This window comes from Drosophila arizonae, chromosome 2 (genome assembly GCF_054131065.1).
Source record: "Drosophila arizonae isolate 15081-1271.41 chromosome 2, UAZ_ARI_1.0, whole genome shotgun sequence".
Taxonomy (NCBI): domain Eukaryota; kingdom Metazoa; phylum Arthropoda; class Insecta; order Diptera; family Drosophilidae; genus Drosophila; species Drosophila arizonae.
In genome coordinates, this window is record NC_142922.1 from 22,838,852 (window position 1) to 22,866,534 (window position 27,683).

Consider the following 27,683-nt stretch of genomic DNA (forward strand, 5'->3'; position numbering starts at 1 on the left):
AAACTGAATTTCCGGAGATATATAATCATAAAGATATTCATATAAAATGGAATGAAGTGATTTACACACACTAACCATCAGATCAGCTCGAGCTTTGCATAACTGCCATCAGCTGAAAGTTCAAATCTCATACGATTTATCAAGTGTTCTATTCACTAAATGAATATTAACAAAACACACTCAAGTCATATGAAATCATTCTACAAAAAGACTATAATTCTTACCCCAAAAGATACCGATATTACAGCTCGTATATTCGTGAGCCTCCACACATGGCTCAACTCCATAAAACAGGTCTTTAAAAAGCTCATGACATAACCTAGAAAAAGTGCTCGCTGCTTTTATTAAGTAACTCTTCGGACTCCGCATAAAGACAATAAATATTTAAGTGCAACTTAAGCTAAAAGGAAAACAACTGTTAGGCGGCCTGGTGGGGGCGTGTCCTATGACCGCTCGAGCTTGCCGACTGCTCCGCATTGCGATCGCTTTTGTCATGCAGATGAACCGCTTCGCTGAGCTCGACATTTGCGTGCAGCGCCGCATCGTTGGCATTGAGCTGCGCCTCTTGGGCGGAGAGGGTCGCCTTCTCGGCCGCCTCGCGTGTCTCCTCGTAGTCCAAGCGCGCTGCGTAGGCCTGCGACTCGGTCTGCTCCAGCTTGCCCTTGGCCTGGGCCACCATGTCGATCTGTGAGGACAGCTCGGCAGCTGCCTCAGCGGCGGCCTTCTGGGCCAGCTCCGAGGCGGCTTGGGCATTGTTGAGTGCTGCGGTCAGGACGCTCACGTGGTTGATGGCCTGCTGCGCGGCATACTGGGCCGCCTTGGCGGAGCGCTTGGCCTGCTGCAGCTGGGTCAACTCTCGCTCCACAGACTTGTGCGCCTCGACGCTCTGCTCCTCCAGGCGATGCAGCAGCACCTCCTTGCCCTTAAGCACGGCCACAGCGGTGCCCGCTGCCTGAGCCGCGGCCTGGGCCAATGTGCTCTTGGCCACATACGAGGCCTGCTTGCCGGCCGCATTCTGGCTGGCCACGGCCGAGATAGCCTGATCCGCTGAGCCCTTGGCAATGCTGCGCAGCCCATTGTCCACCAGATAGCCGCCACTGCTGCCGGCATGACTGCTGCTATGGCTGCTGTGGCTGCTGTGCGACGCATAGTCGGAGCTCTCATAGCGCGGACTCTCGTACTGTGGACTCTCGTACTGCGGATGAGTCGGCGCCGCAAACTCATCGTGGTTGATGGCCTCGAAGCTGTAAGGCGGCAGCTCGTGCTCCACGGTCACAGTGTGCGTGGATGCCGAGCTCTTCTGCGGCGCCGGCGGCGGTGGCGGCGGCACATTCAGATGGTAATGAGCATCCTTGCGCTTCACCTTGCGTCCAAATGCTGGCACCTCACCTGGGTAGCCGGAAGCAGAGTTAGGCAGCTGCACTTGTATGGAAAGTCTATGGGCACTACTTACCGAACAGCAGCAGCAGCAACAACAAATGCAGCATCAGTGACATCTTGGGGCTTTTCAGTTTATGCAACGTGTTTCCGCTGTGAATATACATATGTGAAACAAAAGTGTTTACATAAGCGCATGGCAGACAGGAAGCTGTGGGTGCTGCAGGTAGGCGCTCGTTCCTGTGGCTCAATGTGGCTGAGGACAAAGAGTGTGTGGCCAGAGATTGCCTCAAGGTGAGTCTCAGACATTTCCTAACCACTGCAACCGGTTCAGCTAACTGCAAACTGTGAATTTATTGGCGGTCTTAGCCTTTGCAAAAACGAATGTCAGCTAGTGAAGATAAGCCTTTGATTTAAACACAATACCCAACGTAGCGACGTCGCTGTGAGGTTCAGTCACGAAAAAATGAGAGTTTCATAACACCTTTTGCTGAGCCTTGAAATCAAAATTTACATCTCGCAAATTGATTTTGCGGATGTGAGTTGGACTAGGTAAAGTGTTTATTATGGGTATTATTACTGGCTACTTTAATTATTATTGTTAGTAATATTTGCACTATCTATATCAGCAGGCAGTAAAAATACCATATATGTATAGCAATTTCAAACCGTAACATCTCTGATTTTTCGAGGCAGAAATTACATGAACAAAATATTTTTTTTAGTGATCTTATAATAAGCAATACTATTACAACTTAACAATGACATATGTATATATAATGCTATAACAAACTTATGTAGCATTATTGAGCTCACTGGAGGTCAAACCATCCGCCTATGTAAAACTAATCCCAACATTATTATTATTTTTTTAGCAGATCGCAAATAAAACATAAATTTAATAAAAAAGAAATATTAATATCTCTTAATTATACTTAATAAATTAATAGCTTAAAATACTCGAGATTGGCAATGACTATCTAGAAGATAAATGAGCTTTTTTTTCCAAGTACATACCAGAATTTTGGTATATATACACACATATATCCAATACAAAACCAATTTATGAATATGATCATAGTCTGATCTATGGCATCTTTCTGTACATACATAATTTAATATAGAATTTTGTAAAAATACATTTAACAACTTTTGGTCCTGGTTCCTAGATAGAAATGGTTTAGAAACTGTTGAAGTTTTTGATTACTAAAGGATAGTGAATATTAACTTATGCTAAGGAAGAAGCGTCGAACATAAAAGAAACTCAAAAGTCAAGCTTTTATACTACCAGTCTCATATGTATATAGATTTGAATGAAAGAACACAACTTCTTCTTCTTCTTCTTCTTCACTTCCCATTTTTAAGTGGTATCAAAAGGATGAAGCTATGGCCTTAATATTGCCTTCGATATTCGATATTCACAGCATATATTACACACTTGAAATGAACTAATAGTTAACGGTTGCCATAGAATAATCTGGAAGCCAACTCCAATTGAGCTTTGCCTTTTATGCAATCAGAGAAATTATAGAATGCCATTTTGGCTACTAAAGTGTGTCAGTCAGCTCTGGCAGCGATTGGGAGAGCAGAACCAGTTTGCTTTTAAGGCGAGCACCGCCTCAACCACCTTGCAGCACACACTTACACACTCACACACACAGATAACTGGACGGTGGCAAGATTTGAAAACACAGTAATCACTCAAGTTGACAGATAGCCACAATCTGCAGTGGCTCGTTGCCCTGCTGCTGACACTTACACGACTACGGCTACGTGCGCGTTAACCGAGGAGGACGTCCTGCGTGGAGCACAGGCGAAACGTATCTAATGCGCGGTCACGATTGAAGGCCAGCAGTTGTTGTGGCTGCGAGTCGAATAAGGCGGGCTCGCTGGAAAGCGCTTTTACTTTCGTGTGGCATGCAACGGAAATGCTTGTAAATCCGGTAAGCAAACGTTGTCAATTGGCAGCGAGCGCCTGGATGCGGCTGGCATTTATAAGCCAAGTGGTTCGCCGAATCGGCTGGGGGAATTGGGCGCGTCTCCTCCAGCACCGCGGCGACCCGCTCGAGTCGTGCACAATGAAAGTGCAAACCCGTTGAACGTTTACTTTATGAGTTTGCAATGCAACGCAAATTGCTCCGCTTTGTAAGCGAAAAACAACAACAACAACAGTAGCAACAGCAACTGCAACTGCAAGTGCAGCTGCAACAATAACAATATGGCCGGGTCATTGCTTTCTTGCTGGACCATTGGGTAATTTCGAAGCTGCTTGCGTGATGATGCCAGCGCATTCCTTAATTGCTTTGCGACGTTTTAAACACCAGCCCCAAACTCCACATTAAATATGACAATTGCCAGATATTACCCCACAGACGAGGAAATGGCTCAGGCTCCAGACTTTAGCATATCAGCATGTTCATGTATATATTGTGTTTTTTTTTTTTTTTTTTTTTTTTTTTTTTTTTTTTTATTTCAATGCCAGGCGTTTGCTTTACGTAAACAAAGAAATTAGAGAGCGGCTTGGATGATAAACAGCTATGGCATAAATAAATAAATTTCGAGACTGATAGAGATAGAGAGATTAGAGTGAAATGTAATGGAAGCAAGTAAATTAGAGCTTGAATATGAAAATAAATAAAGCTTATTTAATGAATCACAACAGATCGAGTTATATGTACAGCCCCATACATAGGCATCTGCATGAAATTGTTGGATTAATACTCCATTATCATTTTATAAAATAGATCAAATAGAAGTAGAAATAACAAATAGATAATAATAGAATAATTATCATAGACATCTAGTAATATTTAAATAATATATATAATTATTACTTTGACTTAAATTTATATATATACAAATTTGAGTTAAAGTAAAATTTGTATTAATTTAATCATGTTTATTATATTAATTTTAGTAATATTTATTTACAATATAATTGTTTTTTGTTTTAGCATTCTCTGACGGAATCGCAATTGTATATATAACTACACAGTTTTCTTATATATATAAAAAAAAGGATTTTTTAATTGGACTTAAACTAAGAACTTAATTAAATCGCTGAGGATATAAATACCTGTAGGAGAGCTTCTTTGTCGTTGTTTATAAAACTATTACTTAAAAAAAAAAAGAAAGACAAAAATAAATCTTTATAATGATACGAATTGATTTAATCGAAAATTATTTCCAGAACTTCTTCATGGACATATTGCGTTCAGAGTCCTTTTGCATCACCTTGGAGACGGCCATCTCGAAGTCCTCCTGGGTGACGTGGACACGACGCTCGCGCAGCGCATACATGCCCGCCTCGGTGCAGACGCCCTTGACCTCAGCGCCGGATGCACCTGGCATCAGTTCGGCAATCTTGCGCAGATTGATGCCGCGAGTCAGATTCATTTTGCGTGAGTGAATGTGTAGGATGTCGACGCGTGCCTCCTCGCTGGGTGGCGGAAACTCAATTTTACGATCGATGCGACCGGGGCGGAGCAGTGCCTGGTCGAGCACATCGATGCGATTGGTGGCCATGATCACCTTGATGTTCTTGGATGCCTCAAAGCCGTCCAGCTGGTTGAGCAGCTCCAGCATTGTGCGCTGCACCTCCGAGTCGGCGCCTCTGCCCGACTCCAGACGCGCCGAGCCAATGGAATCGATCTCGTCCATGAATATGATTGATGGCGCATGCTCTCGAGCCATGACAAACAGCTCGCGCACCATGCGTGAGCCCTCGCCAATGTATTTCTGCACCAGCTCCGACCCTGAGACGCGTATGAATGTGCATTCCGTGTGATGAGCAACCGCGCGAGCCAGCAAGGTTTTGCCGGTGCCAGGTGGTCCATAGAGCAGCACACCCTTGGGCTGGGCAATGCCCAGGGCATCGAACAGCTCGGGATGCTTGATGGGCAGCTCGATCACCTCCTTAATCTCGGTGATTTGCTTGGAGAGACCACCCACCATCTCGTAGGTGGAGTCCGGCACCTTTTCGACCAACATCAGTGAGACAAGTGGATCCACCTTGCTCGGCAAAATCTTGTGAAGAGTGTAGCTATCATGTCGTAGTGCCACACGGCTATTGGTAGTCACATCATTGATGTCGATATTCTTCTCCACATCGACTACGTATTTGCCATCGTGATGCACCTTAACCAAGACCTTCTTCTTGTCAATGGGCTTGACCACCTCGCCCACATAGCTACCCTGCTCCTGCAACAGCTGCAGCTCCTCGCGCAGCATACGCACTGCAGCAGCAGCGGAAATGAAAACTTTGTTGTTACGGCTCGTTTAATATTGCTTACCTTTCGAGTTGAGCTCATTGCGCTGGGCTTCCAGGCGCAGCAGATTGCGCTGCTTTTCCGAGACAATGAACTGCAACTCGGCAATTTTTTGCTCAAAGAACGAACTGAGGCCGGTGCCCTCTTTGTCGTTAGGATCCTTAGGCTCTCCGGTTCCACCCATTTTGAACTGACTGGGCGTGTATTAATGAATCGTATTAACCATATATCTACTTGGTGTCCTTGATGTACTCACCGTAACGGCTGAGATAAAAATGATTTATTTATTTTAATTTTTTCGAATAAAAATAATCTGTAGACGAGACAACTATTCACAGTCAAGACTAAAATTTTTGTTTATATGAGATGGCAGTTTTAAATTACAGTGCTGTAAAACGTGTGCTCCTTTTCTGTCAAAATATGTGCTAAAAATGGCTACTTCTGACTAACGTATTTTCATTTTCTCACATGAATAGGAAATACTAAAAGTAAGGTAAAATTTGAAAAGGTGGTATTTTTTAGTGCCTTCGCTTGACAGTTAGCGAATAAGTGTGTGAAATGAAGTATAAAAATTATATGAATTTTGCTTGGATTGTAAAACGAGTGAGCTGCATACCTGGCTCAGTTAGTATTTTATGGCGCTGCCCCAAAGTATGCTATATTTATTGTTGCCAAAGCAACTGAAATGTGCAATTATAAAGGGCCGTTACAGTTCAGATTGATTTTCGCAGCGATTTAATTGATTCAGAAAGATTTAGCATTAGCATGTTTTAATAAGACCGAGCGCATGCTCGACTGGTTCTAGACTTGCTCTGACTTAAATGATGCAACAGTTGGAAAATATTTCAGGATTGTGTGTGATTGCTTTCACGTATATAAATGTGGGTAAGTGTATATAATATATACGTACGTGTGTTTTAGCTGATTGTAAATAATGTATAACCTTGATTTTTTTTTTTTTTTTTTTTTTTTTTTTTTGCGAATCGCCCATAAATTTTCAGTTCAGTGAATCTATGGGAAATCACGTCGCGTCAATTATTATTGGGAAAGTCTTAAATCTGTGTATATTTTTGATTAGATATTAGAGTTTCTGTTTAAATGCGGCAACAGCAACGGCAAGCGAAACAAAAACATTAAACTGTGCGCAAAATTTGTATAGCCTTTTTATTTAAGTACTAGTCAGCAGTTAATGCTTTTTATATACGAATATATATATTTATGATAGTTATATATATTTATAATACTATGCGTAGCAATCTGATAGACAACAATGAGGTGCAAAGTTATTTTGTTCGGCATTTGGCCAAATATGAAATCAAATCATTCACCAGCGAATAAATAATGGAAGATTGCTTCAACTTAAATGCTAATTAAATTTACGGAAAATAATATTTGACTATTTGGCTGGACTGTTTCGCTGTTGTAGTTGTTGTCGTTGTCGTTGTTGTTGGTGGTAATGATCGTTGGTAACGTTGCGTGGGCTTCTTTCGATCTTTTCATTTTAGTTTGAGTGTTTGCTTTTTGTTTTCTTTGAATGAAACTAGTCACTGGCCTCGCCAAACCATTCAAAGTGATCTAGCTGAGTTTTGAGCGAGTGTTTAGGTATATGTGTGTTTGTGTGTGTGTGTTGAAATAAATAAAAGAGACTTAAATTAATCTATCATTAAACGAGGTTAGGTCGTCTTGTCGCCCAGCTTGGCATGCAGCTGGCTAATGTCGTATATAGCCACCAGATCTTTGTTGAGGCCCTCGAATACCTGCGCCACACGCGGCTGCAGATTGTAAAAGAACAGCGGCTGCTGGCGCTGTGCGAAATCCATGACCATCGTCGATATCACCTTCGCAGCCGTGAAGTCCGCTCCATAAATGTGCGTGCAGTCGATGACGACGGGCAGCGTCGACTTGACGCCCTGCTTATTGATCACCTTGCGCACAAACTCCATCGAGGGAAAGATGAGGCAGCGATCCGGCGTCAGCATCAAATAACGCTGACCATTCGGCGTCTGCAGATGAGAGAAAGAGAGAGCGAGCGTTAGTTAGAGCTGAGCGGGAGCAGGAGCAGGAGTAGCAGTAGAGCATAAAATTTGGCTACTTACGCTGAGTGTTTCGATGCGCAGCTTGGGTCGTGCCGCCTGGTATAGAATGAAGATCACATTGATGCCAATGCCCACCAGAATGCCCAGCTGCAGCGGCATGACCAGGCAGGCAAAGAATGCGCCCAGACCGGGTATCAAATCCGTTTCTGTGAAAAAGAAGAATAAAGTCAATCTGCTTCTCTCTTTCTCTCTCTCTCTCTCTCGCTCTACTCACTCTTGCTGTGCCACATGGGCTTGATGACACGATACTGGACCATGAAGAGCACTGCGGCAATGATGATGGCCGCGAGGGCCGCCTTGGGTATGTAGTAGAAGCAGGGCGTGAGGTAGAGCAGCGCAATGATGACGATGACGCTCGTATACAAATTGGATAGCTGGGTGCGCACACCACTCGCATTCAGAATGGCGCCGCGTGCCACGCCTCCATTGCTGCGCAGCCCCTGCACGAAGGAGTTGGCCACATTGCAAATGCCGGAGGCAATCAGCTCTTGGGTAGCATCCGTTGGCTTGCCATCGGCTGTGAGTGGAAATTTACAGATTATCAATATCAATATTATGATCATTATTATTGTTATATAAGTCGCAAGCTGTTTCGGGTTTTATCAAGCCATCAAGTGTGAAGTGAAATCCCATCGACTTACCAAAGGCCTGCACCACGGCCATTGTCTCCAGCAGGGCAATCATGGGCACCACTATGAGGCCGGAGCCCAGTGTGCCGACCATATCCCAGAAGGTTTGCGCCTCCTGCAGCACCTCACCCGTCGTCTCGTTGACCACCGCGTCCATGTGGAAGGGCGGCGACTGGAACTGGGGCAATCCTTTGGGCACAAAGCCAACGGTGCGCACCAGCTGCTCGTTGCCGCTGATGGAGAGCCAGTAGCCCAGCGCGGCGGTGGCACAGACCAGCAGCGCATTGCGCGCCGTGCCCACCGTCCAGAAGATGCCCGTCAGCAGCTGTTGGCAGGTGGACTTGCCCTGCTTGGGTCCCACGCTGCAGCTGGCCAGGGCGCGCAGGCTGAGCAGGACAACGATGCAGGTGATGCCCAGTCCGAAGTCCGGCCAGCTGATGTTCTGTATGTCGTTGATGATGCTGATCCACACCTGGAGGAAGGTGTTGCCGCTGGTGCGTATGCCCAGCAGGTCCTTCATCTGCGAGCTGAAGATGATCAGCGAGACGGCGCTGGTAAATCCCGCGCCCACCGGCCCCGACACAAAGTCAATGAGGAAGCCCAGCCGGAAGATGCCCATCAGTATCTCAATGAGGCCGGTGAGGAAGGTCAGCAGCGTGGCCATCTGCCAGCTGCCGCCGGCTATTTGGAACGAGAGCAGCGCCGAAATGGCCGTCGGCCCAATGGGCACATCCTTGCTGGAGCCAATGAAGATGTAAATGAAGCAGCCCAGAAAGCACGCGTACAGTCCATACTGCAGATCGAGTCCGGCTATGCCGGCGTAGGCCAGAGCCTGCGGTATCACAGTCAGGGCCACCGAGATGCCGGCCACAATGTCGCCGAAGATGTAGTCCTTTTTGTACTGCGGCAGCCAGACGAGTATGGGAAAGCGTTTCTCCAGCGTCTTGCGGCGAAAGATGTTCGCCCAGGTGCTGCGGCAGCAGTCCTTCCAGCCGGACATCACCGGCTCCTCCTCCTGCTGGACGATGCAGTCGCGCGATGTGTGGTACAGCGTATTCGTGGGTATGTCCACCGACACATCAGCGCCGTTAAAGGCGCTGTTCACATGGCCCGTATCTTTGGCAGTCATCTCAAATGACGTTGACACTCACACACACACACACACACGCGCACTCAGACAGCTCTATATGTAGTACTGTGCACTTATGTGGCGCTTAAAGCTCACGTCTTTTGGTCTTTAGCTGTTGCGCGTTTTGTATCTCTCCAATTTGCTTTTGTCAGCGTTGCCTTTGGCTTCATCTACGGCTTCATCTCACTGTCACAGTCGCGAGTCACAATCACAATCACAGTCACAGTCTCTTCACTTCACTTTACTTAATTTCAGTTCAGTTCAGCGCATACCGCGGCCTCAAAGCAAAACTATATCCAAAAGCCAAATCCAAACTATTCGCGACCGCGTCGAATGCGGGAATGAAATGAATTCGAGATCGGGCCAGAAGCAGAGGTAAAAACAGCAGCAGCAACAGCAGCAGCAACAGCAGCAGCAGCAGAAGCAGAAGCAGAAGCAGCGCTCAACTGTAGCCGAATGGCTGGGAACTGATTATAAATAGGTGCGCGTCGCGAATGGCAATCCGCTCGTGTCACCCGGCAAACGCCGCCCAACAGCAGCAGAGGCAGCCCCCGATGTTCGAGACTCAGCGCCGGCTTTCGTTAGAGCAACACGAAAATATAAATATAAACAAAACCGGCTTGCGTCTGTGAGCTCTGGGTGTCTCGGGTATCGTGTAACACATCTAGCAAAACCAAAAGAAATGTTAATTGTGCAGCCTCTTCTTGGCCTTAGCAAGCGCATGGGGTTCCCAATAGCAGCAGCAGCAGCAGCAGCAGCAGCAGCAGCGACAGCAGCAGCAGGTTAGCTACTACTGCTTGCACTTTTAGGGAAATTCAGGCTTTTCAAGTTTCTTAGTTGCACGTGCTAAAAGCAATTACAACAGCAACAACAACAAGCATAAAAACCACAATGCAAATCTTAATAAATTTATTTTATTCCGCTCACGTTGAAAGCGAATTTCACAGCAGTCCCATGACTCGTCCGTGGACTGCGCTTAATTCCCCACATACTTAAACAAAGAAATGAAATAAAATAAACTAATAATAATCAGCTTTCATATTGAACTCTTGGCATTCTTTAAATGTTTATTAATCCAATTCGCCTGGCATCAACATGACTCTGGAATTTTCGCCTAGAATCACAGTTAATTTCTCGAATTGCTAGATTTTTGCCAAAGCCTAAGCAATTCGAGCCATAAGAAATTCCTTTTACTGCTCAAAAGATTCCACTGTCTGAAGTAAATAAATAAAATTTTTTATACGGCATGGGAATATTTGTATTGAAATTTAATTTGCTGAATGGCTGTTTATTTTCGGTGGATCACCAAAATGCAAAGCAAACAAACCTTTTTCGCTTACATATACATGTATATATGTATACATACATATATGTATATAAAAGGGGATATTTGCAGTTCAATTTCATTCCGTTGGGAGTTTGTATTTTCAGAGTGCCCCAAATAGACCAATTAAAATACCACTTGAGACCTTTTACAGCACTGGATAAGTGCGACTATCGCCAGGGGAAATTAATCAGCAGCAGAGACGGCCACGACGTTATAAAAAAATAAAACAATAAAATCATAAAAACAAAAACAATGCAATCGTAAATAAATCAGCTTTGAAGTACGTGCACAATAAATCAGTTATGAATATGGGCTTAGATAAAGGCAATTTGAGTTTAGAAAAACTAATCAGAATTCACTTAATATACGTACAAACATACATACATATGTACATTTATATATGTATGTATATATTAATATCTAACCCTGTCTATCAGCAGCGCCAGGAAGTGAATTTAATTTAGTTTTCATATTTGAATAATCAGCTAGTTAAAGATTTTTACTTGCTCCGAATGTTGATGTTTGCGGAGCGTTAACTTGAGTCTTCCGTATTTTACTGAATTTGGTTGATTTCATTTGAATGTCAAGATTTATCAGTTTGCAGAATTCAAGAGCTGTGCTTATATAGAAACTGGAATGCGGGGGTTTCTCCATTGGGTTTTTTCTTTCTATTCTTCAATGCTAAACTGTATTACTTATGCAGTTCTTGGATTGCGTGTGCTGTGCATAAAACTGACCAGGGGAAAATGTTGGCAAGAATTTTTCCACGAACTCTGACTTCATTATAATAATATAATTATTGATGGAAAAGTACGCGAAATTATAACCTACAATTACTTAAAATAAATAGCCCCAAGCAGGCAATCAATCATTTGTATATTGAAATAATAATAAATAAAACACGCAGAGACACAGACACCCACACTCACACACACACACACACTCACTCACACACGAAAGCCAAAGAGAAGCTTTACAAAAACACGTGTTGAGCGCCTGATAAAAGATTTGTGCTCCAGCCAGAGATGAGAAATCTTTCCACACGAATGACGGGCACAAAACAAAAGCGTATATAAACAAACACCAAAACACTGCTGATTATATCATGGCGAATATAAAATACGCTTTTCTCTCATAATCGAGCCATATCAGGAAATTTGCAAAGTTGTGGCTCAAATTTCGATACAATATGGAAATGAATCAATGCAAAAAACGTCTCCAATACAAATAATTAATAAATTGAGTGCTTAAGGTCGGAAGTGACCGACTGCTAGTTACCCTGTACCCAGGGACAAAACACGAACTTCCGCTCACAAGACAATGCTGTGAGAAACGTCTAGAAATATTTGAGTATTAAACGAACTTCGATTGTATAAATATAAGCAGAGAGTCAAGACTGTAGAAGCATCATTCATTAAGTTCTCATCATCAGTTCGCATCACCAACATTAAGTTCTCTGTCTCTTTCTACTCTCATCCTTAAATATCCTAGGCAAAGCATCCTAGCCCTCTAGACACCCACAACCTCTGTAGGGTATGCAAAGGGAAATCTCTTTAGAACAAGCCAAACAGGTAGCGCTGTCTAATGCACAAATATTTGATTAGATAGGAAACCAGTTAAGATTTGTGTATGTCAATCAAAACGGATGCAAAACAAGAAAAATAAAACAAGTTATATAACAAACAATTTAGGCAGATTGAATGATGCGAATCATTGTTAACTGCTTCTCAAGTTATTAACCCTTATAATGGCATTGCTGAAATACTTTTCGAATACTTTCAGTTCGATCGCACAACTACATGAATATGCATCGTACGGATCTCTAGAAAGGTGTGTTTTTTATTAACCTTACGAGTACTTCCAATCACAACCGCATTGAGTCAATTGTTAGCGCTCTATACACTATCGGAGGGCATCATGCTGTTTTTTTACCCACTGTGAATCATTATCCGAATTATGAGAGCTCGTTTAATGAAGACAATTATTGCTATAGCTTACGCTGTAGAAGTCGCAGAATCAGTTTGATCAGACCCTATATCAATAAGCTCTTCTTGGAAAAGTTAAGTTTATTGATATGAAACTCGTTTGTATAAAACAAATAAGTATTTATAAACAAAATATCAACAATATACATGATGTCTGTCATGCATATAAGTAATACAAGTCATGAGCGAATCGCTCAATAAAGAAGTGTAAAATACCTTGCTTGCTTCTTAATAACCATTGAAGATGGGAAGTGGGGAGATTATAATATTGGTAAACTATATGCAACCAGTAGCTGATGGCCAGGAAGAGTCCCTCAAATATATATATATGCATATTGGTACTTACTGTCCATCTATCTGGTCTATCATACTTGAATATTATATTAGAGAATGAGTTTTATTGGTAGGTCCTTAACTTTCGCTTTTCCATTAAAATATATAAGATATATATAAAACTCGAATTATTTAGGTTCGTTTTACGCCCATCAGTTGTTCAATTTGATGTACAGAAATATTTTTAGAATACAGAGATAAGAATTGTTCTGAAACCGGATGAGGTCCATGCTTGAAGAGCACGTCAGAGCAATCAGGATATCTTCCCGAGTACTTATACTTATTCTGTGACTCACTTAAGTGAATCTCGAGCAAACTCGGCAACGACATTTAAGAGTATTGAAGCAGCGTCTGTTTATTTCTGTCTTTAGTTTTTACGTATGCGCAACTTTCATGCGGTCAAATTGCGTTGCTCATACGACACGTTGTGCGCGGGGCATATAATTGAGAGAGTGGCACAAATTATAGATATATATATATATATATTGAATAACAATTAAATGTGAGTACTTAACTGTATTCGAATTACACATTTAATTACAGTTGGCGTGCAGCTAATTGCAAATCTCATGCTTAACAGCAGGCGAAAATTGAATATAGTCAAGCGAGATTCACACCATTATTATCAGACTCTTCCTAGGGTAGCGAGCGAATCGAAAGAGATTTATGGCTATAGATGCGAAAATAGGGCTCGTTATATATAATAACAGATCTATTGGCACACAGAGCAGCGCCTCAAGACAGATTGATAAGAGGCTAGACGCTTTGTATGCGCTGCAGCTGCATATTTACGTATTGTTTATGACGGGCACGCAAAGCCGGGCAAAAGTAACTGTAACTTCGGCAAACAGGCAAACAGGCAAACAGACAAACAAACGAACAGGCAAACAATTGTGCCAACAGCCGTCAGCTGATCAACGCCAACGATGAACGTGATGAATTACGTTCAGTTGGCTCGGCGGGACAAATACAACTGTTAATTTCGCTGGCGATTAATTGCAGACTATCACCATACAAATAAGTGACAACAACTATCACAATGGCATCAACTAGGCCTACAGAGACAGATTGCGCAATACAGCCAGCAGCAGCAGCAGCAGCAGCAGCAGCAGTTCAAGCAGCAGCCAGTCGCTCGTGCGCAGTGGAATGCATTGAGGCATGTAAATTAGTTGTCGCGAGGCTTCACGTGACTCACTCGCTGTCTGTATCGGATTCATACAATTTAACACAGATTAAATACATTCGATGGTCGCCAGTTATGCAATGCATGCATGCGATGCCATTCGGCACTTTAGAGTAGCTCCAGTTTACACGCTCCTCACTCCACACGCTCCTCACTCCTCACTCCATGCAGTGACATCTCTTACATTATTTAAGGCCTGAAATGCATGTCAGGGTCTACGGCTTGACCAAGTTCAATGCCAGCGAAATAACTGAATATGATATATTAGCCAAAGTCGAGCTCCGACGAACTCTGAATGCTGTTCCGGTTGCCTTTGACTAACACTTCACTAAAACATATTTTATTTTTAGTTTTAGTTTTCGTTCGATTATGTTTCCACAAATTCAAATGAGCTGCTCAAGCAAAGCAACAACTAGACAGAATGCTAACAGTTGTTTACGATTCTCTATACTTGCTCATGGCTTAAAATCAACTACATATTATTGAATATTTTACGATTTGACAATTTTATTTTATTTTATATAAATAATTGCACTCCCTTGCAAAGCTTAGGTCAAAATTATGGAAGGTGCAATATGAATTACTCTAATTTGACAACTACACGAAGACCAAGCTATATTATATTACGTAAACGTATTTAATATATATTTTATGATATATCTCAATCATCACCAGTTCTTAAAATATTCAATATTTAATTTCATATCCAGATTTATATTTAAAATTTCGGATCTCTATTTTCAAGAGCTCTTGAAATATTTAATGAAATTTGTATGTTCTATTAGATCTGTAGAGTAAGTCAATAGCTCTCTGAAAAAGTATAAACAAGTATTTATTTTGAATAACAATATTAAACTATTATGTAATGGCGTATGTACTACAGCTGGCATCGTATTTCCAGATTCGTCCCGCATTCTCTTAGGCGAAGCAAACAGCTACTATATATTTATATATCCTATACATTTCAAATTCCTTATATCTTATTAAAACGTATTTGAAACGAAGAGAAACAAACAGACAGCTAGATAGACGTCAGTCCTATCCACATTCCAATATGCTCATTTGGCTTCATGAACGAGTTTTGCTTAACCACTGTGCATAAACTGGATATCCGCCGCTACATACATATATTAGCCATGGTGTATGTATTGTAGCTGCGACTCATTGATAAATGAGTGCAGCATTTGCCAATTAGATGATTTCCTTAACAAGTTTGCGACAAATTAAGATTTGGGTTCGTTGAACCGATGCGAATTCTGCGCTTCAGTCGAGAGCAGCTGTTTCTCAGAAGCACTGAATACCCCTAGGTGCATTTGGTTGAATCAAATGTAAACCTCATTTCGCAGCAACCATAAAAAAGTAATCTGTGCACGATAAGTAAACAAACAAAATATCAATAACAACACATAAAAAGGAAACCGTAATGGAGCCTAAACGAGAAATGTTTTATTTGTGATTGCGAATTGTTAAACATAATTTGCTGATGATATTAAATGTGAAAAAGCACTAACAGCAATAACAGCAAGGGCAATAATTTGTGTTTATTTTTGGTGAAATTAGCCAGTTAGTTCGATTGGGGCAATCGAATCGGAAGTTTTAGCACCTCGATCCGACTGCTAAGTGGCGCTAAGCCGCGCTCGTTCGGCCAATTGGCGTGCTAATGAATTGCCAACAAGCAACATGAATTAGCAAATCAATTTCGAGTGATAGATAAACGAGAAACAAAAGCAACAACAAAAAACTGAACAGAAAACGGAAAACAAAAAACAAAAGCACCGACGAGCAGCAGCGACAGCTGCCAACATTACTCTGAGCCATTAGAGAGCATGCGAGCTGATAAAAAAAAAAACAAAAACAAACAAAACAAAACCAGATAACCGATAATAAAATATTTTTGATATGGTAAACAGTAGGTAGAGTTCTGACACTTGGGCTATTAACTACTGTGCGTTGTGTGATGGGGACAATTCATTAATATGTTAAATGTCATGCAGTATGTATATAGCTTACGGAAATTACATTGAGCGCTGCCAAAACGGGGTTCAATGCACGCCATAGCACGCCATAGCGAGGGAATGGCGGGCCGACGGGGCGTATGCGCAATATGACCTACAGCAATTCATTTGGATTTAAATAAATTTAATTGCGTGTCGTTCACGTGAGACTGCGACTCGGCTTAAGCTATGCAAATTTATGCTTCGCGTTTCACAATTGCTGAATGAGCCAAGGTGCCGGCGTTTGCTATAGAATCGCTCAGCCCTAGCTGAGCTCCTCATCGCATTTGCATTATCAATTGCGCTGCAGTAAATAGTTGACTTCAATTGTATTCAGAACGAGAGACTGGAGCTATTGGCAAAGTGTGCCAGATGCTAGACTTATCAGAGCCCAGCCATTATATGACTGGCTTTAAAGGCATCTGCTAAGCAAATATTTTGCCACCTTCGCGCGGGCAAACTCAACAATCTTCGTCCAGATAATGTCGGCAGCATCAACTGACGCATTATTCAAGTTTTGTGTGATTTTCTTGGTTTCTTCGAGCAAATAGCGCACATTTATCGCGTGACCTCCTGCTAAACAAATATGCGCAATGATATATGATTTCTTTTATATTATATTACATATTTTTTCGAGGGATCTTGTGCTGCAACAGCACATGAATAGTATTAAAATTTTATTACACTAAAGCTTTTAAGCAGAGTTCTGGTTTATGTTATATTTGAGGGACTCTAAAAGTTTATTAGGCAAATATATGAATTAGTTGTTAAAAGTGAAACAGAAGTTTCATTGCTTGAAATAAGACTGTACTGGCGATAGAATTAGATAAGCGGCACATGTGTCTGAGAGTAAGAAGATGAGCGATTGATGAAGAACATGTATTAAACCGAAGGCTAACCCTTCGAATATGTAATAGACCTACGATGAGCTTTGCCAGCTTTATAGATGATTTATTTCCAGACTCAGAGGTATAGAAGTTAATATCAACTGAGCATCAACAGTTAAGCAGTTACGTATATTCATTCCACAAATAAGTTTCATTAGATTTAATCGTTGTGTCTGTCTATGGCAGTTTATGCAAGCTTTAATGACAAATACTACCCATTAATCATATTGTAGTTAGTTCCCTAGTTGAATAAAAAACAGTTTGGCGCAGTTAAGGATCTGCAGTTTTTGGTCGAACTACAAGCTACAAGTTAGATAACCTTATATATGTCAGATCTCAGAATACGAACCTGCATGCATCTGAAATATTCCCATTGATTTGCAAGCCAAACAAAAGTAATAAATTACTAGCGCACATTCCGTGGCGGCGCATCAGACGCTATTTAGGTATGCAAACAGCTGAGGCTGCATATGGAAATGCATACGGACATTTACGGCATTTTATTATGCCATTTGCATATTTAAACACTCAATTTGTTTGCTTGGGCAGCCCTTAAGCTGGGCTCATGTTTCATTTATAAGGCGTGAGCAAGTGCAATGTTTGTTATTTTAATTGGCACATGCATCGAATGCGACAGGCTTGCAGCTTCGGCTCGTCATCAGTTGAATCGTAACGGGAATTGCAAGTCGCCGCTGCACCGCCTCAGATGCTCCGCAATCTTATCGAGTTCTCATGCTCATTTCCGTAACGCACTCGAAATAAAATACAACAGAATGCAACAACAGATGAATAAATATTTGCTGAAATATCTTATATGTGAAGCATGTCAGTCGTCGCAATAATTTATTATTCATGTAAAAAAACAAAAAAAGGTAAATTTGTTTATATAATAAGTGGCGACAACTTTTTACAAAAGCTGGAAAATTTTTGTTTTGCATTAAATTGATTTATTTGCCAGGTAATAATAAATTATATTATTTCAACATTGTTTTTGTAGTTTAAAACTTGTACTATAAATTTAATTTAACAAAAACTTAATTGGCCCTAATGACGGCGGCAACAAACAAAAAGAACAAAACAAAAACGAAAAAACAATTATTTATTTGTACCTGTTGTACGCTTTACGATTATTATAAATTTGAGCAGAAATTAAGGGAGCAATGCGACTGATTAGCTCCGATTAGCCGTCAGTTAATAAATATTTAATATTTAATGGCGCTTAAGTGTCGCATTTCCGCCAAAATGGCCTTAATTGACGTACTGGCTAACTGCTCAAATTGGCCAATTACTATTATTTATTGTGAGACTTCAGCTAGCCAAATTGTTGATAAACTGTTTAAGATCTCGCATTTGCATTCACTGGCTTGCCTTGCCTTGCCTTGCTTTGTTTATTTGCCTCCGCAGTTGGCATATGGCTTATAAAATTGGTACTGTTTGTCTTTCATATGAGTTAAGATGGCCATAAATGACGTCGGCTTAATTTACTCTAATTTACATGTGTATGTGTGAGAACTGTTTTGTTCTGTTGTTTTTGTGTCAGCCAAAAAGTATGCAACGAGAGAAGAGTTTACAAAATTTTTTTCACATTTTATTCGTATGTCAATTAAAATATAAATATGTGTATATGAATTTGCCAATTTGCATTATTTGAGCAATTTTACAATAGTTTTTATTTAATAAAATTAAAGTGGTAGGTAAAGGGAAGGGGGAGGGGTAAACAAACAATATTAAGAAGACACAACTTCTATGAAGCTACTTCACTTGGCTACTGACAATTTGTGACATCGTACATGTGATGTGTGTGTATGTGTTTGTGTGTGTGTGTGGGTGAGTGTGACATAAAGTTGTAAATTAAAAAAACAGGCATTTCTTTAATCCTCTAGCGTGACATTACGGAACAGATACGACATAGACTCCTTGTTGTGAATGCGGCGTATGGCCTCGGCAATCAGTATAGATATATCGATGGTCTTTATCTTGTTGCACTGCAGCTTCTGAATCTCATGTGGAATGGTATTGGTGACAACAATCTAAGAAGCAGAAATTTAAATTAGTCAAAGAATCAACAACTGGAGATGCCAGAACGCACCTCATCGATGACTGATTCCTCCAGCAGGCGCGGCGCATCCGAGCTAAGCAGACCGTGGGTGGCCAACACATAGATTCTGCAGGCACCGTTTTCCTTCAGCATTTCGGCTGCGGCTACAAACGCCTGCACATCATCTATCAGATCGTCCTGCAGGAAGAGAGAGAGAGAGAGAGAGAGAGAGAGAGAAATATTAACTATCTATATGATGCTCTCCCGACTCGAATTACATGTTATACTGCAACACATACCACCATAATAGCTATGCGTCCATTCACATCGCCCACTATGGTCAGCGGCGGCTTCACTTTCACTGGATGCTCCGGCACACCCACCGACACCGAGGTGGTGCGCTGACGGCTGCTACTGGGTGCATGTTGCGGAGTAGAGTTTCTTGTGATTAGTGTCGCGTAGTTGGCATATTGAGCATTTAATGTGCAGAGTGGTTGTGTGGTGTGGGTGGTGTGGGTGGTGTCGAATTGGCATGTGCAAATGTATTTAGTGTAGTGCGTTGTTGTTGTTGTTGTTGTTGTTGTAGTAACCAAAAAATAAAGAATAATAAAAATGACAATGCATAAACAATTCACAGTTCATTATAAGCCACACAAGTCAAGAATATCGAGAATATATATGCAAATGTACACAGATTTATATTTTGTATATAAAATACAAACCTAGACGCCGCTGGTATGCACATTTCAACAGAATTTCCTAAAATATTGCTATACGCCCTGCATAAATAAAGAAAGAGAGAAGTGTTTTTTCGATTGTTTTTTTTTTTTTTTCGCTGTGGAATTTGCGAATCACAGCAAATAAATGCGTTAAGCTACAGAATGCGTGTACTTGCACCCAACAATGCAGCTGTTGTCTAGAAGTACAAATAAACAACAATTACAAGAGGTCGGGGCATGGTAGGGCATGGCTCGAGCTTGATAGCAATGTCAATGGGGTTTTCAATTCAATTAATGCTTGAAAGCAATGTCAATGGGTTTTTCAATTGAATTAATGACACATAAAATATATATGTATGTATATATGCAGCTGCACAAGTCTATATAATGAAGTATAAACAAGACTTATACAGACAGTTTCAGGGTTATGCGCGAGTTGTCAATAAAATGATTTTAGTTGAGCGATGATTTTGGTCTACACAAAGTTTATTGAAAGTCCAAAAATCTACATTATAGAAAGAGCTTGATAAGCTATCAACTCAGCGGCTGCTGACCTATAAACCAAAACTACTACAATACACAGCTAACTCTTACTTATCAGCTAATAAAACAAAGCGTGTTTGATGACGGATCCCTCCAAATGCAAATATTCCCACTGTTTACTTAGCTTAGGATAACAACGACTACAATGGATCTACAACAGCCGAAGCCGAAGCCATAGCTATAGCCGATGGCATTTGCCATTGAGAATGAAATGAAGACACAGCTTTTGGACGGGAAAACATTCAAGTTGAAACAACAAACATAATTGTACGCGCCCTATAGCTACAACAATCGAGTGTAAACAAACAAAAGTTCGCAGAAGAAATAATGGTGCGGATCGTATACTATATACAAATCAAAAAAATATTTTGCAAAATATTTGTTTCATGTGCATTTGCAAGATATAAACAAAGAGTCTCAACATACAGAAAGGGGATTCCGGCGTGGATCAGCGTGGAGACTTACCTGGTGGGCGGTGGCGAGTATCTGCCGTCAACCTCGTCGCTCTCGGCCTCCTTCTGCTCGCCGTGGATGACGGCCAGGCCAAGACGCAAGCGCTCCGCATAGGAATTGGCCTTTTTGGCGACGCCCGGATTGCGTGCCACAATCACCGAGTTGCGGTAGTCGGGTATCTACGTTGAAGAGTCAGGCCAAATCAAGTTTTAATACAGACATGAGCACAACAGCTTCAACTACCACTCACGCTCTCTTGGATGTACTGCAGCAAGAAGGGCGAGGCGCGCAAGTTGTCGACGGGTATGTCGAAGAAGCCTTGGATTTCCTTCTGATGCAGATCCATGGTGATGATGTGCGTCAGCCCAGAGGTGCACATCATTTTGGCCAGCAGCTTGGAGACAATGCAGCCACGCTTGCGCATCTTGCACTGCTTCGAGTACGGCAAATAGGGTATGACGCCGACTATGGAGCGAGCCGAGGATGTCTTGCAGGCATAGGCCATGATCAGCAGCTCCATAATATTGTTGTTGGCATCTCTGCGTGGAATCAATAAACGGATGATCAAATTTACCATTAGCATTCATAATTGTTGATATATAGTTTTGATAGCTCACTTGGTGCCCGTTTGTATGATGTATATATCCTTGCCACGCACCGAGTCGCTTATCTCGACGATGGTCTCGCGGTTCGATTTGTGAAAGACCGAGCAGCCGCCGTTCTTGAGGCCCATGCGCTCGGCCACCATGTTGGCCAAGTCCGGATGCGAGTTGCCATTGATGATGACAATGTCCGAGGTGGATATGTTGTCCATGTCGCTCCTGCAACGTTTCGGTGGGCGTACACTGCCAAGCCTGCAAGTAAACCATTCCGATTCAGATTAGCCAAGCAATCGAACGACTGGCGACAACAAAACACGACGAGCACAAACCAAAATGATAATAAAACAATAATTGAAACACTGGGCTGGGCGGTGGGCGGGGCACATTAAAGGATACCTGCGCTTGGACATGCTATGGGCTTGCTAGTTATGGGTGTTGCTTATGTAGTGAGAGAGTGCGACGACAGTGGCTGTCACAAATACGTGTACAACAACGCGTTGCCCCACACGTCTGGCTTTAACTTATTATGTCGGATCTCGCTCCTGTTTCGCCTTATTGATTAGCCCCGTGAACTAGTTTCAGCCAGTTGCGAGTGGCGTTATTTTATGATACGTGTGTGCGTGTGTGTGTGTGTGTGTGTGTGGCTCCTGCAACGCGCTGCAGGCAATTAAGTCTGCAACTTTGACAACGCCGTTGCCCAGTTCTCTGCTTTTCGCTTTTGCTTAATGCGAGTTGTGCGAAGTTTGCGCTGCCAAAAGTTAAAGCGACTGCCATGACGCAATTTCACTGTGGGAATCCTGGCCAAAACCGCAATGCCAACTGCGCGCGTTCTTATCGATCAAACAGTCGCACATGTGAACCACTGCCAGCAGCAGTTCAGGTGTGTGTCTGTGTGTGTGTGTGTGTGTGTGTGTGTGTGTGAGTGGGAGTGTGTGTGTATGGCAACGTCAAAAGTGCCAAGCAATACATTAGACAGGCCAGCGGCAGCCATCGTCATCACGGCTGTGTGCCACTCATTCAGACCAGCTCGGGGCAAGCGGCCAGTGGCAGTTAATGCCTGGGCGATAGAGCGACGCATAGTCTTCACGCTGATTGGAATCTATAAGTTTTAGCCAAGACATCGCACGCGAATTGGCGAAAGTGAAAGGCCCAAGTGGATAAATCTAAAAAAGGTGAAATAGAAACCTGCGGCAAGACATAAATCCAAAAAGTGGGCGGCCACTATATGGCCGCTAATTGAAATTCTATTTCTGATTTGCCAGCAAAGCGGGTCAATGCGCTGCCAGCTGGATCAACCGAAGGAGACGCCTCGTTAGCAGCAGCAACAGCAGCAGCTGTAATCCAATCAAGTTGCCAGCGGCATGGGCGACTCAGGTGAGTGTGGCTGCTGTTCCTTTCCCTCCGCCTCCTTTTCCTTTTGTGGTGCAACGGGGAGGCAACGCAACCGCGACTATTCAATTTGACGTTTGAGGCGGCTCTAAAAAAAGTTGCACCAGTTGCGATAGCCGAGACACGCATACGTGCCTTCTGTCGAGTTTAAAGATAGAAACCCGGCAGGATTAACCTTTTGCGATATGGTAAGGCGTCGCTGTTGAAACTTGTGACAGCTTTGCTGCAGGATTAGAAACTTGCATTAGTTGCCTTAGAAGAGTCCTAGACGTTAGCAGCTTTCGCGGAGATTTGCCAAGATGTTGGGCATAGCCTGCGATCCGTTGCAGCATACGAGCATGTATGATCGCGGCTCAGATGGTATTTGCTCAATGGATTCCATAATGCTCAGATTACAGCTTACGGCTCAGTGTGATCTGCATTCTATTGCTATATTCGTATACCATTCCAGACAGCGAGGACAGCGATGGCGAGGGCGGACTGGGCAACGTTTCCCGCGTGATAATCCGTCCGCCCGGACAGAGCGGCAAGGCCAAGCGCGGCCATTTGTGCTTCGACGCGGCCTTCGAGACCGGGAATCTGGGCAAGGCGGAGCTGGTGGGCGAGTTCGAGTACGATTTGTTTCTGCGCCCGGACACGTGTAATCCGCGCTTTCGCTTCTGGTTCAACTTCACCGTGGACAATGTGAAGCAGGATCAGCGCGTCCTCTTCAACATTGTGAACATCAGTAAGAGCCGCAATCTGTTCAACTCCGGCCTGACGCCGCTCGTCAAGTCCTCCAGCCGGCCCAAGTGGCAGCGGCTGCCCAAGCGCCAGGTCTTCTTCTATCGCTCGGCCATGCACCAGGGACACTATGTGCTCAGCTTTGGCTTCAACTTCGACAAGGAGGAGGATGTGTACATGTTCGCTCTGGCCATGCCGTACAGCTACTCCCGGTTGCAGTCCTATTTGAATGTGATCGATGCACGCCAGGGCACCGAGAAGCGGTTCACGCGCTGCGTTCTCGTCAAGTCTCTGGTATGCATGTCTCACTGCGTAATCCCCCTTCCTATTCGGATCGATAAAGCAATCTATCTTCACAGCAAAACCGCAATGTCGATCTGCTCACAATTGACCAGGTGACGCACAGCCAGCGGTCGACGAACCGGCTCGAGCGTAGCTTCATACGGGTCATTGTCATACTGTGCAGGACGCACTCGAGCGAAGCGCCCGCATCGCATGTGTGCCAGGGCCTAATCGAGTTTCTGGTGGGGAATCATCCCATTGCGCAGGTGCTGCGCGAGAATTTCGTATTCAAAATTGTGCCAATGGTCAATCCGGACGGGGTCTTTCTGGGCAACAATCGCTGCAATCTGATGGGCCAGGACATGAATCGCAACTGGCATGTGGCCTCCGAGTTCACCCAGCCGGAGCTGCATGCCATCCGGAATGTGCTAAAAGAGTTGGATAATTCAGATGTGAGTGAGAGTGGGGCGAACACTGGGACAATAAGCTTCACTGCTTCAATATCCTTTACTTCCGTTGACAGACCTATCAGATTGACTTTGTGATTGATCTGCACGCGAACAACAGCATGCACGGCTGCTTCATCTACGGCAACACGTACGAGGATGTCTATCGCTACGAGCGGCATCTCGTCTTTCCGCGCCTCTTTGCCAACAACGCCAAGGACTACATTGCCGAGCACACAATGTTCAATGCGGACGAGCGGAAGATGGGCAGCGTCCGACGCTACTGCTGCGAGCGGCTCAGCGACACGGTGAACGCCTACACGCTGGAGGTGTCCATGGCAGGCCACTACCTGCGCGATGGCAAGACGATCGCGCTGTACAACGAGGACGGGTGTAAGTAGTTTAGACACTTGGAGTTGGAGAACCATGCTTATCCACCAAATTCACAGATCATCGAGTTGGGCGCAATCTGGCGCGGACTCTGCTTCAATACTATCGCTTCATCAATGTCCTGCCCGTGCCGCTAGTATCGGAGATGCGGCAGCAGGGCAAGCGACGCGGCAGACCGCGTACACATCATTCGCGCTCGCGCTCCAGGACACGCTACGAGGTGAAGCCACGGCCAAAAACGACACGTTGCCATGCGCCCATTGCGTACACCAATCTGAGCATTTGCTACGACTCAGCTGGCGGCGGTGGCGGAGGAGTTGGCGGGGTCTCCTCCGACGAGGGCGGCTTTTCACCGACGCGTCCGATGCCCATTGCACCCGGCAGCAGCTGCTTCAGCGGCTATCGCAATTATCGGCGCGCCGTCACCGCCAGCTGCGGACACCATGATCAGTATTCCCTGGGCACTAGCGAGCCTGCCGCCGGCAGTCGCCATAAGCGACGCGCCGCCGCCGCCGTCGCTGCCGCTTTGCCTATTGATGTGCCTGTGCCGCCCAAGCCGTACCTGTCCATAATCGATCTGAATCAGCTGACCCGTGGCAGTTTAAAGCTGAAGGCGAGCAGCTTCGATGCCGACGATCGACGCTAGCCTCAGCTTTAATTCTGAATCTAATTGATTTTATATGCTTAACGCTTTTTGCAGTCGTTTCCCTAAATAAACAGTTATATCTAATCGACAGCGTTTTGCCTTAGGCAACAAGTTGGCACACACGTTGAGTGAATTCTCACACATACCACAGGCAGGTGATTGTACAGTGAGAGCTGCCTTGAGTGGACATATAAGAGGTGTCTATTGAAGATGAGTCGAATAGGTGACAAGAATATTTGTAAATAATTTTTTTGGTGTTTTTTTTTTTTTGTATGGTCCTTATGTAAAAGGTTTTTTTTTTTCAAAATTATTCAAGCTACAAGAGATGTCCTCTCAAGGGAGCTTTTGCTGTACTTAAATCCCACGCACACATTGGCATGTATGTATATGTGTAAATTGTATGGCAATTGCGGTATATTGTTGCGCATTGCTTTGTTGGCCTGATGCCAGACAGAGACACAACTCACACAAAGCTCTTTCTTTCTTTCTATCTCTTTGCGCCTCCACCCCCCATCAACAGCTCATCAGCCCATGCGCCAAATTGGCGTCAAATGTAATGCGAGTATATTGCGGCAAATACATATATACAAATCTCAGTTAACTGACACACACACAAAAACAACAAACGGTACGGCACTAACACGAACACGGAAACTTGTAACTTTTGCCCAATGGCGCCTCATTTCAAAGTGTCGCAATTTCTTGACATTTTAGCCTGAGCGAAATGCACGTGAGTGCTAATGTGCGTGGGCTACGGGCTGTGGGATGTAATTAGGCAAAGTCACAAATTTAGCCGGGTGGCAATTATCTTATCGCGATGATTTTATATAGCATGTACACACGGTGGTTTGGGAGAGAGTACTTATTTATAAACAAGCAGATACCTGTTAAGAAATGCGCTCAAGTATTTTTTTTGTATAACGAAAACACGCGCGATTTTTGTGATAACACAGCCCAACAGTGGCCAACGAGCGACAGACACTGAAGCGTTGATTGATTAACGCCTTCAATTAATAAATCCGACGTTTGCTGTGTACACGTTCGAGGGCTCGAAATCAATAAAAGACACTTTATCGTTTTGTATAAATAAAAGCGTATAGAATAAATAAATGGAGCACAAGAGCTGAGGCCAACTCCGAGAGCGGGCATGCGAGCGAACGAGCAGCGTTGCCAGACTGACTCCACAGAGGACAATTCAGCCAACTAAATTGATAAAAATTTTATAAAATAAAGTATCAATCAAAAATTAGTCTAGAAAACATTTATTGTACACCGATTTAAATAATAATGCTGTTATTGTATTGTTGTGTTGTTGCTATGCAACCAAATTCCAACAGCTGGCCAACTTGCCTAGCACTGGCAACGCCATAAGAATGAAATGAACAAAACAAAAGCCGAAATAAAGCAAAATGAGCAGATGAAGTAATCGGCAACACAATTTCGTACAAACACATACATATATACACGCGCATACACATACAAACAAGCATATGTCAACAGACATAACTAAAACGCAAATAAAACTGAAGTGTAGGACAAGCCGAAATGAAGTGGGAGCGATGTGGCTATGCGAATAAGAATTGTGAGAAACAGAAAAGGTACATTTAGCGAGGCACTAATTAAATTAAATGGGTAACACAAACGTAAGCACAAACAAAACGAAACGAAACTAAAGAAACCATATTCCGTTTTTTACTTGTTTCTCTGCAGTAGCATGTCGTTGTTTGGGGACTTCTTGCTGTCAAAAACTTTAATAATTATTTATTGCTAACACATATACCACACTTGAGAGCGCGTTGCGTCCGCCCTGCAGAATTATTGATCGCTTTGCACACAAATTGTTGCACTTTTCAAATAGACATTTATTTTGCGTTAGGCACACGTACAACCGCTGCAACTAAGAGCACAAATGCAACTGAGAAGCCGCGAGCAAATCAGACAAATTGTTCTTTTTTTTTGTATATCTATAGGGAGCATCAAGTATAGAGTTACATATGTACATTCAATTGTGTGTATTTCTCTTGGCCACACTCAGAAGCTGTTAGATAGAATAGACACTGCAGATGTGCTGTTATCGATACTCGCAATTACCTGGCACTATTTATTACACATGCATTTGTAAAAATAGTACAAGAATTAATTATATTTGGGTGTAAATATATAAACTCAAAAATTAGTTATGCATTATTTATTTTTAGCTACGGCAATTATTATTAATTGGCGGAAAGCCCCTAACAAGTTTAC

General features: G+C 43.1%; 5 protein-coding genes across 20 annotated transcripts; 1 reads left to right on the plus strand and 4 right to left on the minus strand.

Annotated features, from left to right (window-relative positions):
- Window positions 1–315: 315 nt before the first annotated feature.
- Window positions 316–3,404, minus strand: LOC108620698 (uncharacterized). 3 transcript variants are annotated; one of them, XM_018017607.2, is made up of 3 exons: window positions 3,137–3,404; window positions 1,454–1,530; window positions 316–1,389 (listed from the first exon to the last, which is right to left on the minus strand). In XM_018017607.2, the coding sequence occupies exons 2-3, from the start codon at window positions 1,494–1,496 to the stop codon at window positions 419–421; spliced, it is 1,014 nt and encodes a 337-aa protein (XP_017873096.1). In that variant the 5' UTR covers window positions 1,497–1,530; window positions 3,137–3,404; the 3' UTR covers window positions 316–418. The 3 variants fall into 3 exon arrangements, with proteins under 3 accessions (XP_017873096.1, XP_089323241.1, XP_017873097.1); XM_089467115.1 differs by having other exon boundaries at window positions 3,023–3,157; XM_018017608.2 differs by lacking the exon at window positions 3,137–3,404 and adding an exon at window positions 3,031–3,133.
- A 1,121-nt stretch (window positions 3,405–4,525) lies between these two features.
- Rpt6R (Regulatory particle triple-A ATPase 6-related) lies at window positions 4,526–6,077 on the minus strand. 2 transcript variants are annotated; one of them, XM_089462989.1, is made up of 3 exons: window positions 5,902–6,077; window positions 5,670–5,835; window positions 4,526–5,612 (listed from the first exon to the last, which is right to left on the minus strand). In XM_089462989.1, exons 2-3 carry the CDS (start codon window positions 5,827–5,829, stop codon window positions 4,558–4,560), a joined length of 1,215 nt encoding a protein of 404 aa, XP_089319115.1. In that variant the 5' UTR covers window positions 5,830–5,835; window positions 5,902–6,077; the 3' UTR covers window positions 4,526–4,557. The 2 variants fall into 2 exon arrangements, with proteins under 2 accessions (XP_089319115.1, XP_017873095.1); XM_018017606.2 differs by having other exon boundaries at window positions 5,670–5,839; window positions 5,902–6,075.
- A 701-nt stretch (window positions 6,078–6,778) lies between these two features.
- LOC108620615 (sodium-independent sulfate anion transporter) lies at window positions 6,779–10,276 on the minus strand. Its single transcript, XM_018017519.2, has 4 exons — window positions 8,383–10,276; window positions 7,956–8,258; window positions 7,742–7,887; window positions 6,779–7,648 (listed from the first exon to the last, which is right to left on the minus strand). The coding sequence occupies exons 1-4, from the start codon at window positions 9,497–9,499 to the stop codon at window positions 7,319–7,321; spliced, it is 1,896 nt and encodes a 631-aa protein (XP_017873008.1). The 5' UTR covers window positions 9,500–10,276; the 3' UTR covers window positions 6,779–7,318.
- Window positions 10,277–18,774: 8,498 nt separating this feature from the next.
- Window positions 18,775–27,549, minus strand: LOC108620696 (phosphoribosyl pyrophosphate synthase-associated protein 2). 12 transcript variants are annotated; one of them, XM_089462996.1, is made up of 9 exons: window positions 27,136–27,421; window positions 26,324–26,642; window positions 21,579–21,815; window positions 21,212–21,500; window positions 20,974–21,140; window positions 19,969–20,025; window positions 19,546–19,657; window positions 19,298–19,444; window positions 18,775–19,238 (listed from the first exon to the last, which is right to left on the minus strand). In XM_089462996.1, the coding sequence occupies exons 3-9, from the start codon at window positions 21,773–21,775 to the stop codon at window positions 19,080–19,082; spliced, it is 1,128 nt and encodes a 375-aa protein (XP_089319122.1). In that variant the 5' UTR covers window positions 21,776–21,815; window positions 26,324–26,642; window positions 27,136–27,421; the 3' UTR covers window positions 18,775–19,079. The 12 variants fall into 12 exon arrangements, with proteins under 12 accessions (XP_089319122.1, XP_089319124.1, XP_089319123.1 ...); XM_089462998.1 differs by lacking the exons at window positions 26,324–26,642; window positions 27,136–27,421 and adding an exon at window positions 27,531–27,549; XM_089462997.1 differs by lacking the exon at window positions 26,324–26,642 and having other exon boundaries at window positions 27,220–27,420.
- On the plus strand, window positions 22,796–25,523 carry LOC108620630 (cytosolic carboxypeptidase 6). 2 transcript variants are annotated; one of them, XM_018017535.2, is made up of 5 exons: window positions 22,796–22,937; window positions 23,404–23,969; window positions 24,035–24,409; window positions 24,481–24,796; window positions 24,853–25,523. In XM_018017535.2, exons 1-5 carry the CDS (start codon window positions 22,925–22,927, stop codon window positions 25,437–25,439), a joined length of 1,857 nt encoding a protein of 618 aa, XP_017873024.1. In that variant the 5' UTR covers window positions 22,796–22,924; the 3' UTR covers window positions 25,440–25,523. The 2 variants fall into 2 exon arrangements, with proteins under 2 accessions (XP_017873024.1, XP_017873031.1); XM_018017542.2 differs by lacking the exon at window positions 22,796–22,937 and adding an exon at window positions 23,237–23,312.
- Window positions 27,550–27,683: the final 134 nt, after the last annotated feature.

Coding starts and splice junctions, on each gene's coding strand:
- LOC108620696 (XM_018017602.2), bottom strand. CDS start 27,155: ATGCTACTGCAGAGAAACAA. Junction 19,688..19,968: donor TGCATACCAGCGGCGTCTAG/GTTTGTATTTTA, acceptor ACTAATCACAAG/AAACTCTACTCCGCAACATG. Junction 19,239..19,297: donor AGGAATCAGTCATCGATGAG/GTGCGTTCTGGC, acceptor TCTGCTTCTTAG/ATTGTTGTCACCAATACCAT.
- LOC108620615 (XM_018017519.2), bottom strand. CDS start 9,499: ATGACTGCCAAAGATACGGGCCATGTGAACAGCGCCTTTAACGGCGCT. Junction 8,259..8,382: donor GGCCGTGGTGCAGGCCTTTG/GTAAGTCGATGG, acceptor TTCCACTCACAG/CCGATGGCAAGCCAACGGAT. Junction 7,888..7,955: donor GCCCATGTGGCACAGCAAGA/GTGAGTAGAGCG, acceptor TCTTTTTCACAG/AAACGGATTTGATACCCGGT.
- LOC108620698 (XM_018017607.2), bottom strand. CDS start 1,496: ATGTCACTGATGCTGCATTTGTTGTTGCTGCTGCTGCTGTTCG. Junction 1,390..1,453: donor GTTGCTGCTGCTGCTGTTCG/GTAAGTAGTGCC, acceptor CCGGCTACCCAG/GTGAGGTGCCAGCATTTGGA.
- LOC108620630 (XM_018017542.2), top strand. CDS start 23,252: ATGTTGGGCATAGCCTGCGATCCGTTGCAGCATACGAGCATGTATGAT. Junction 23,970..24,034: donor GCGTTCTCGTCAAGTCTCTG/GTATGCATGTCT, acceptor CTATCTTCACAG/CAAAACCGCAATGTCGATCT. Junction 24,410..24,480: donor AAGAGTTGGATAATTCAGAT/GTGAGTGAGAGT, acceptor TTCCGTTGACAG/ACCTATCAGATTGACTTTGT.
- Rpt6R (XM_089462989.1), bottom strand. CDS start 5,829: ATGGGTGGAACCGGAGAGCCTAAGGATCCTAACGACAAAGAGGGCACC. Junction 5,613..5,669: donor CAATGAGCTCAACTCGAAAG/GTAAGCAATATT, acceptor CTGCTGCTGCAG/TGCGTATGCTGCGCGAGGAG.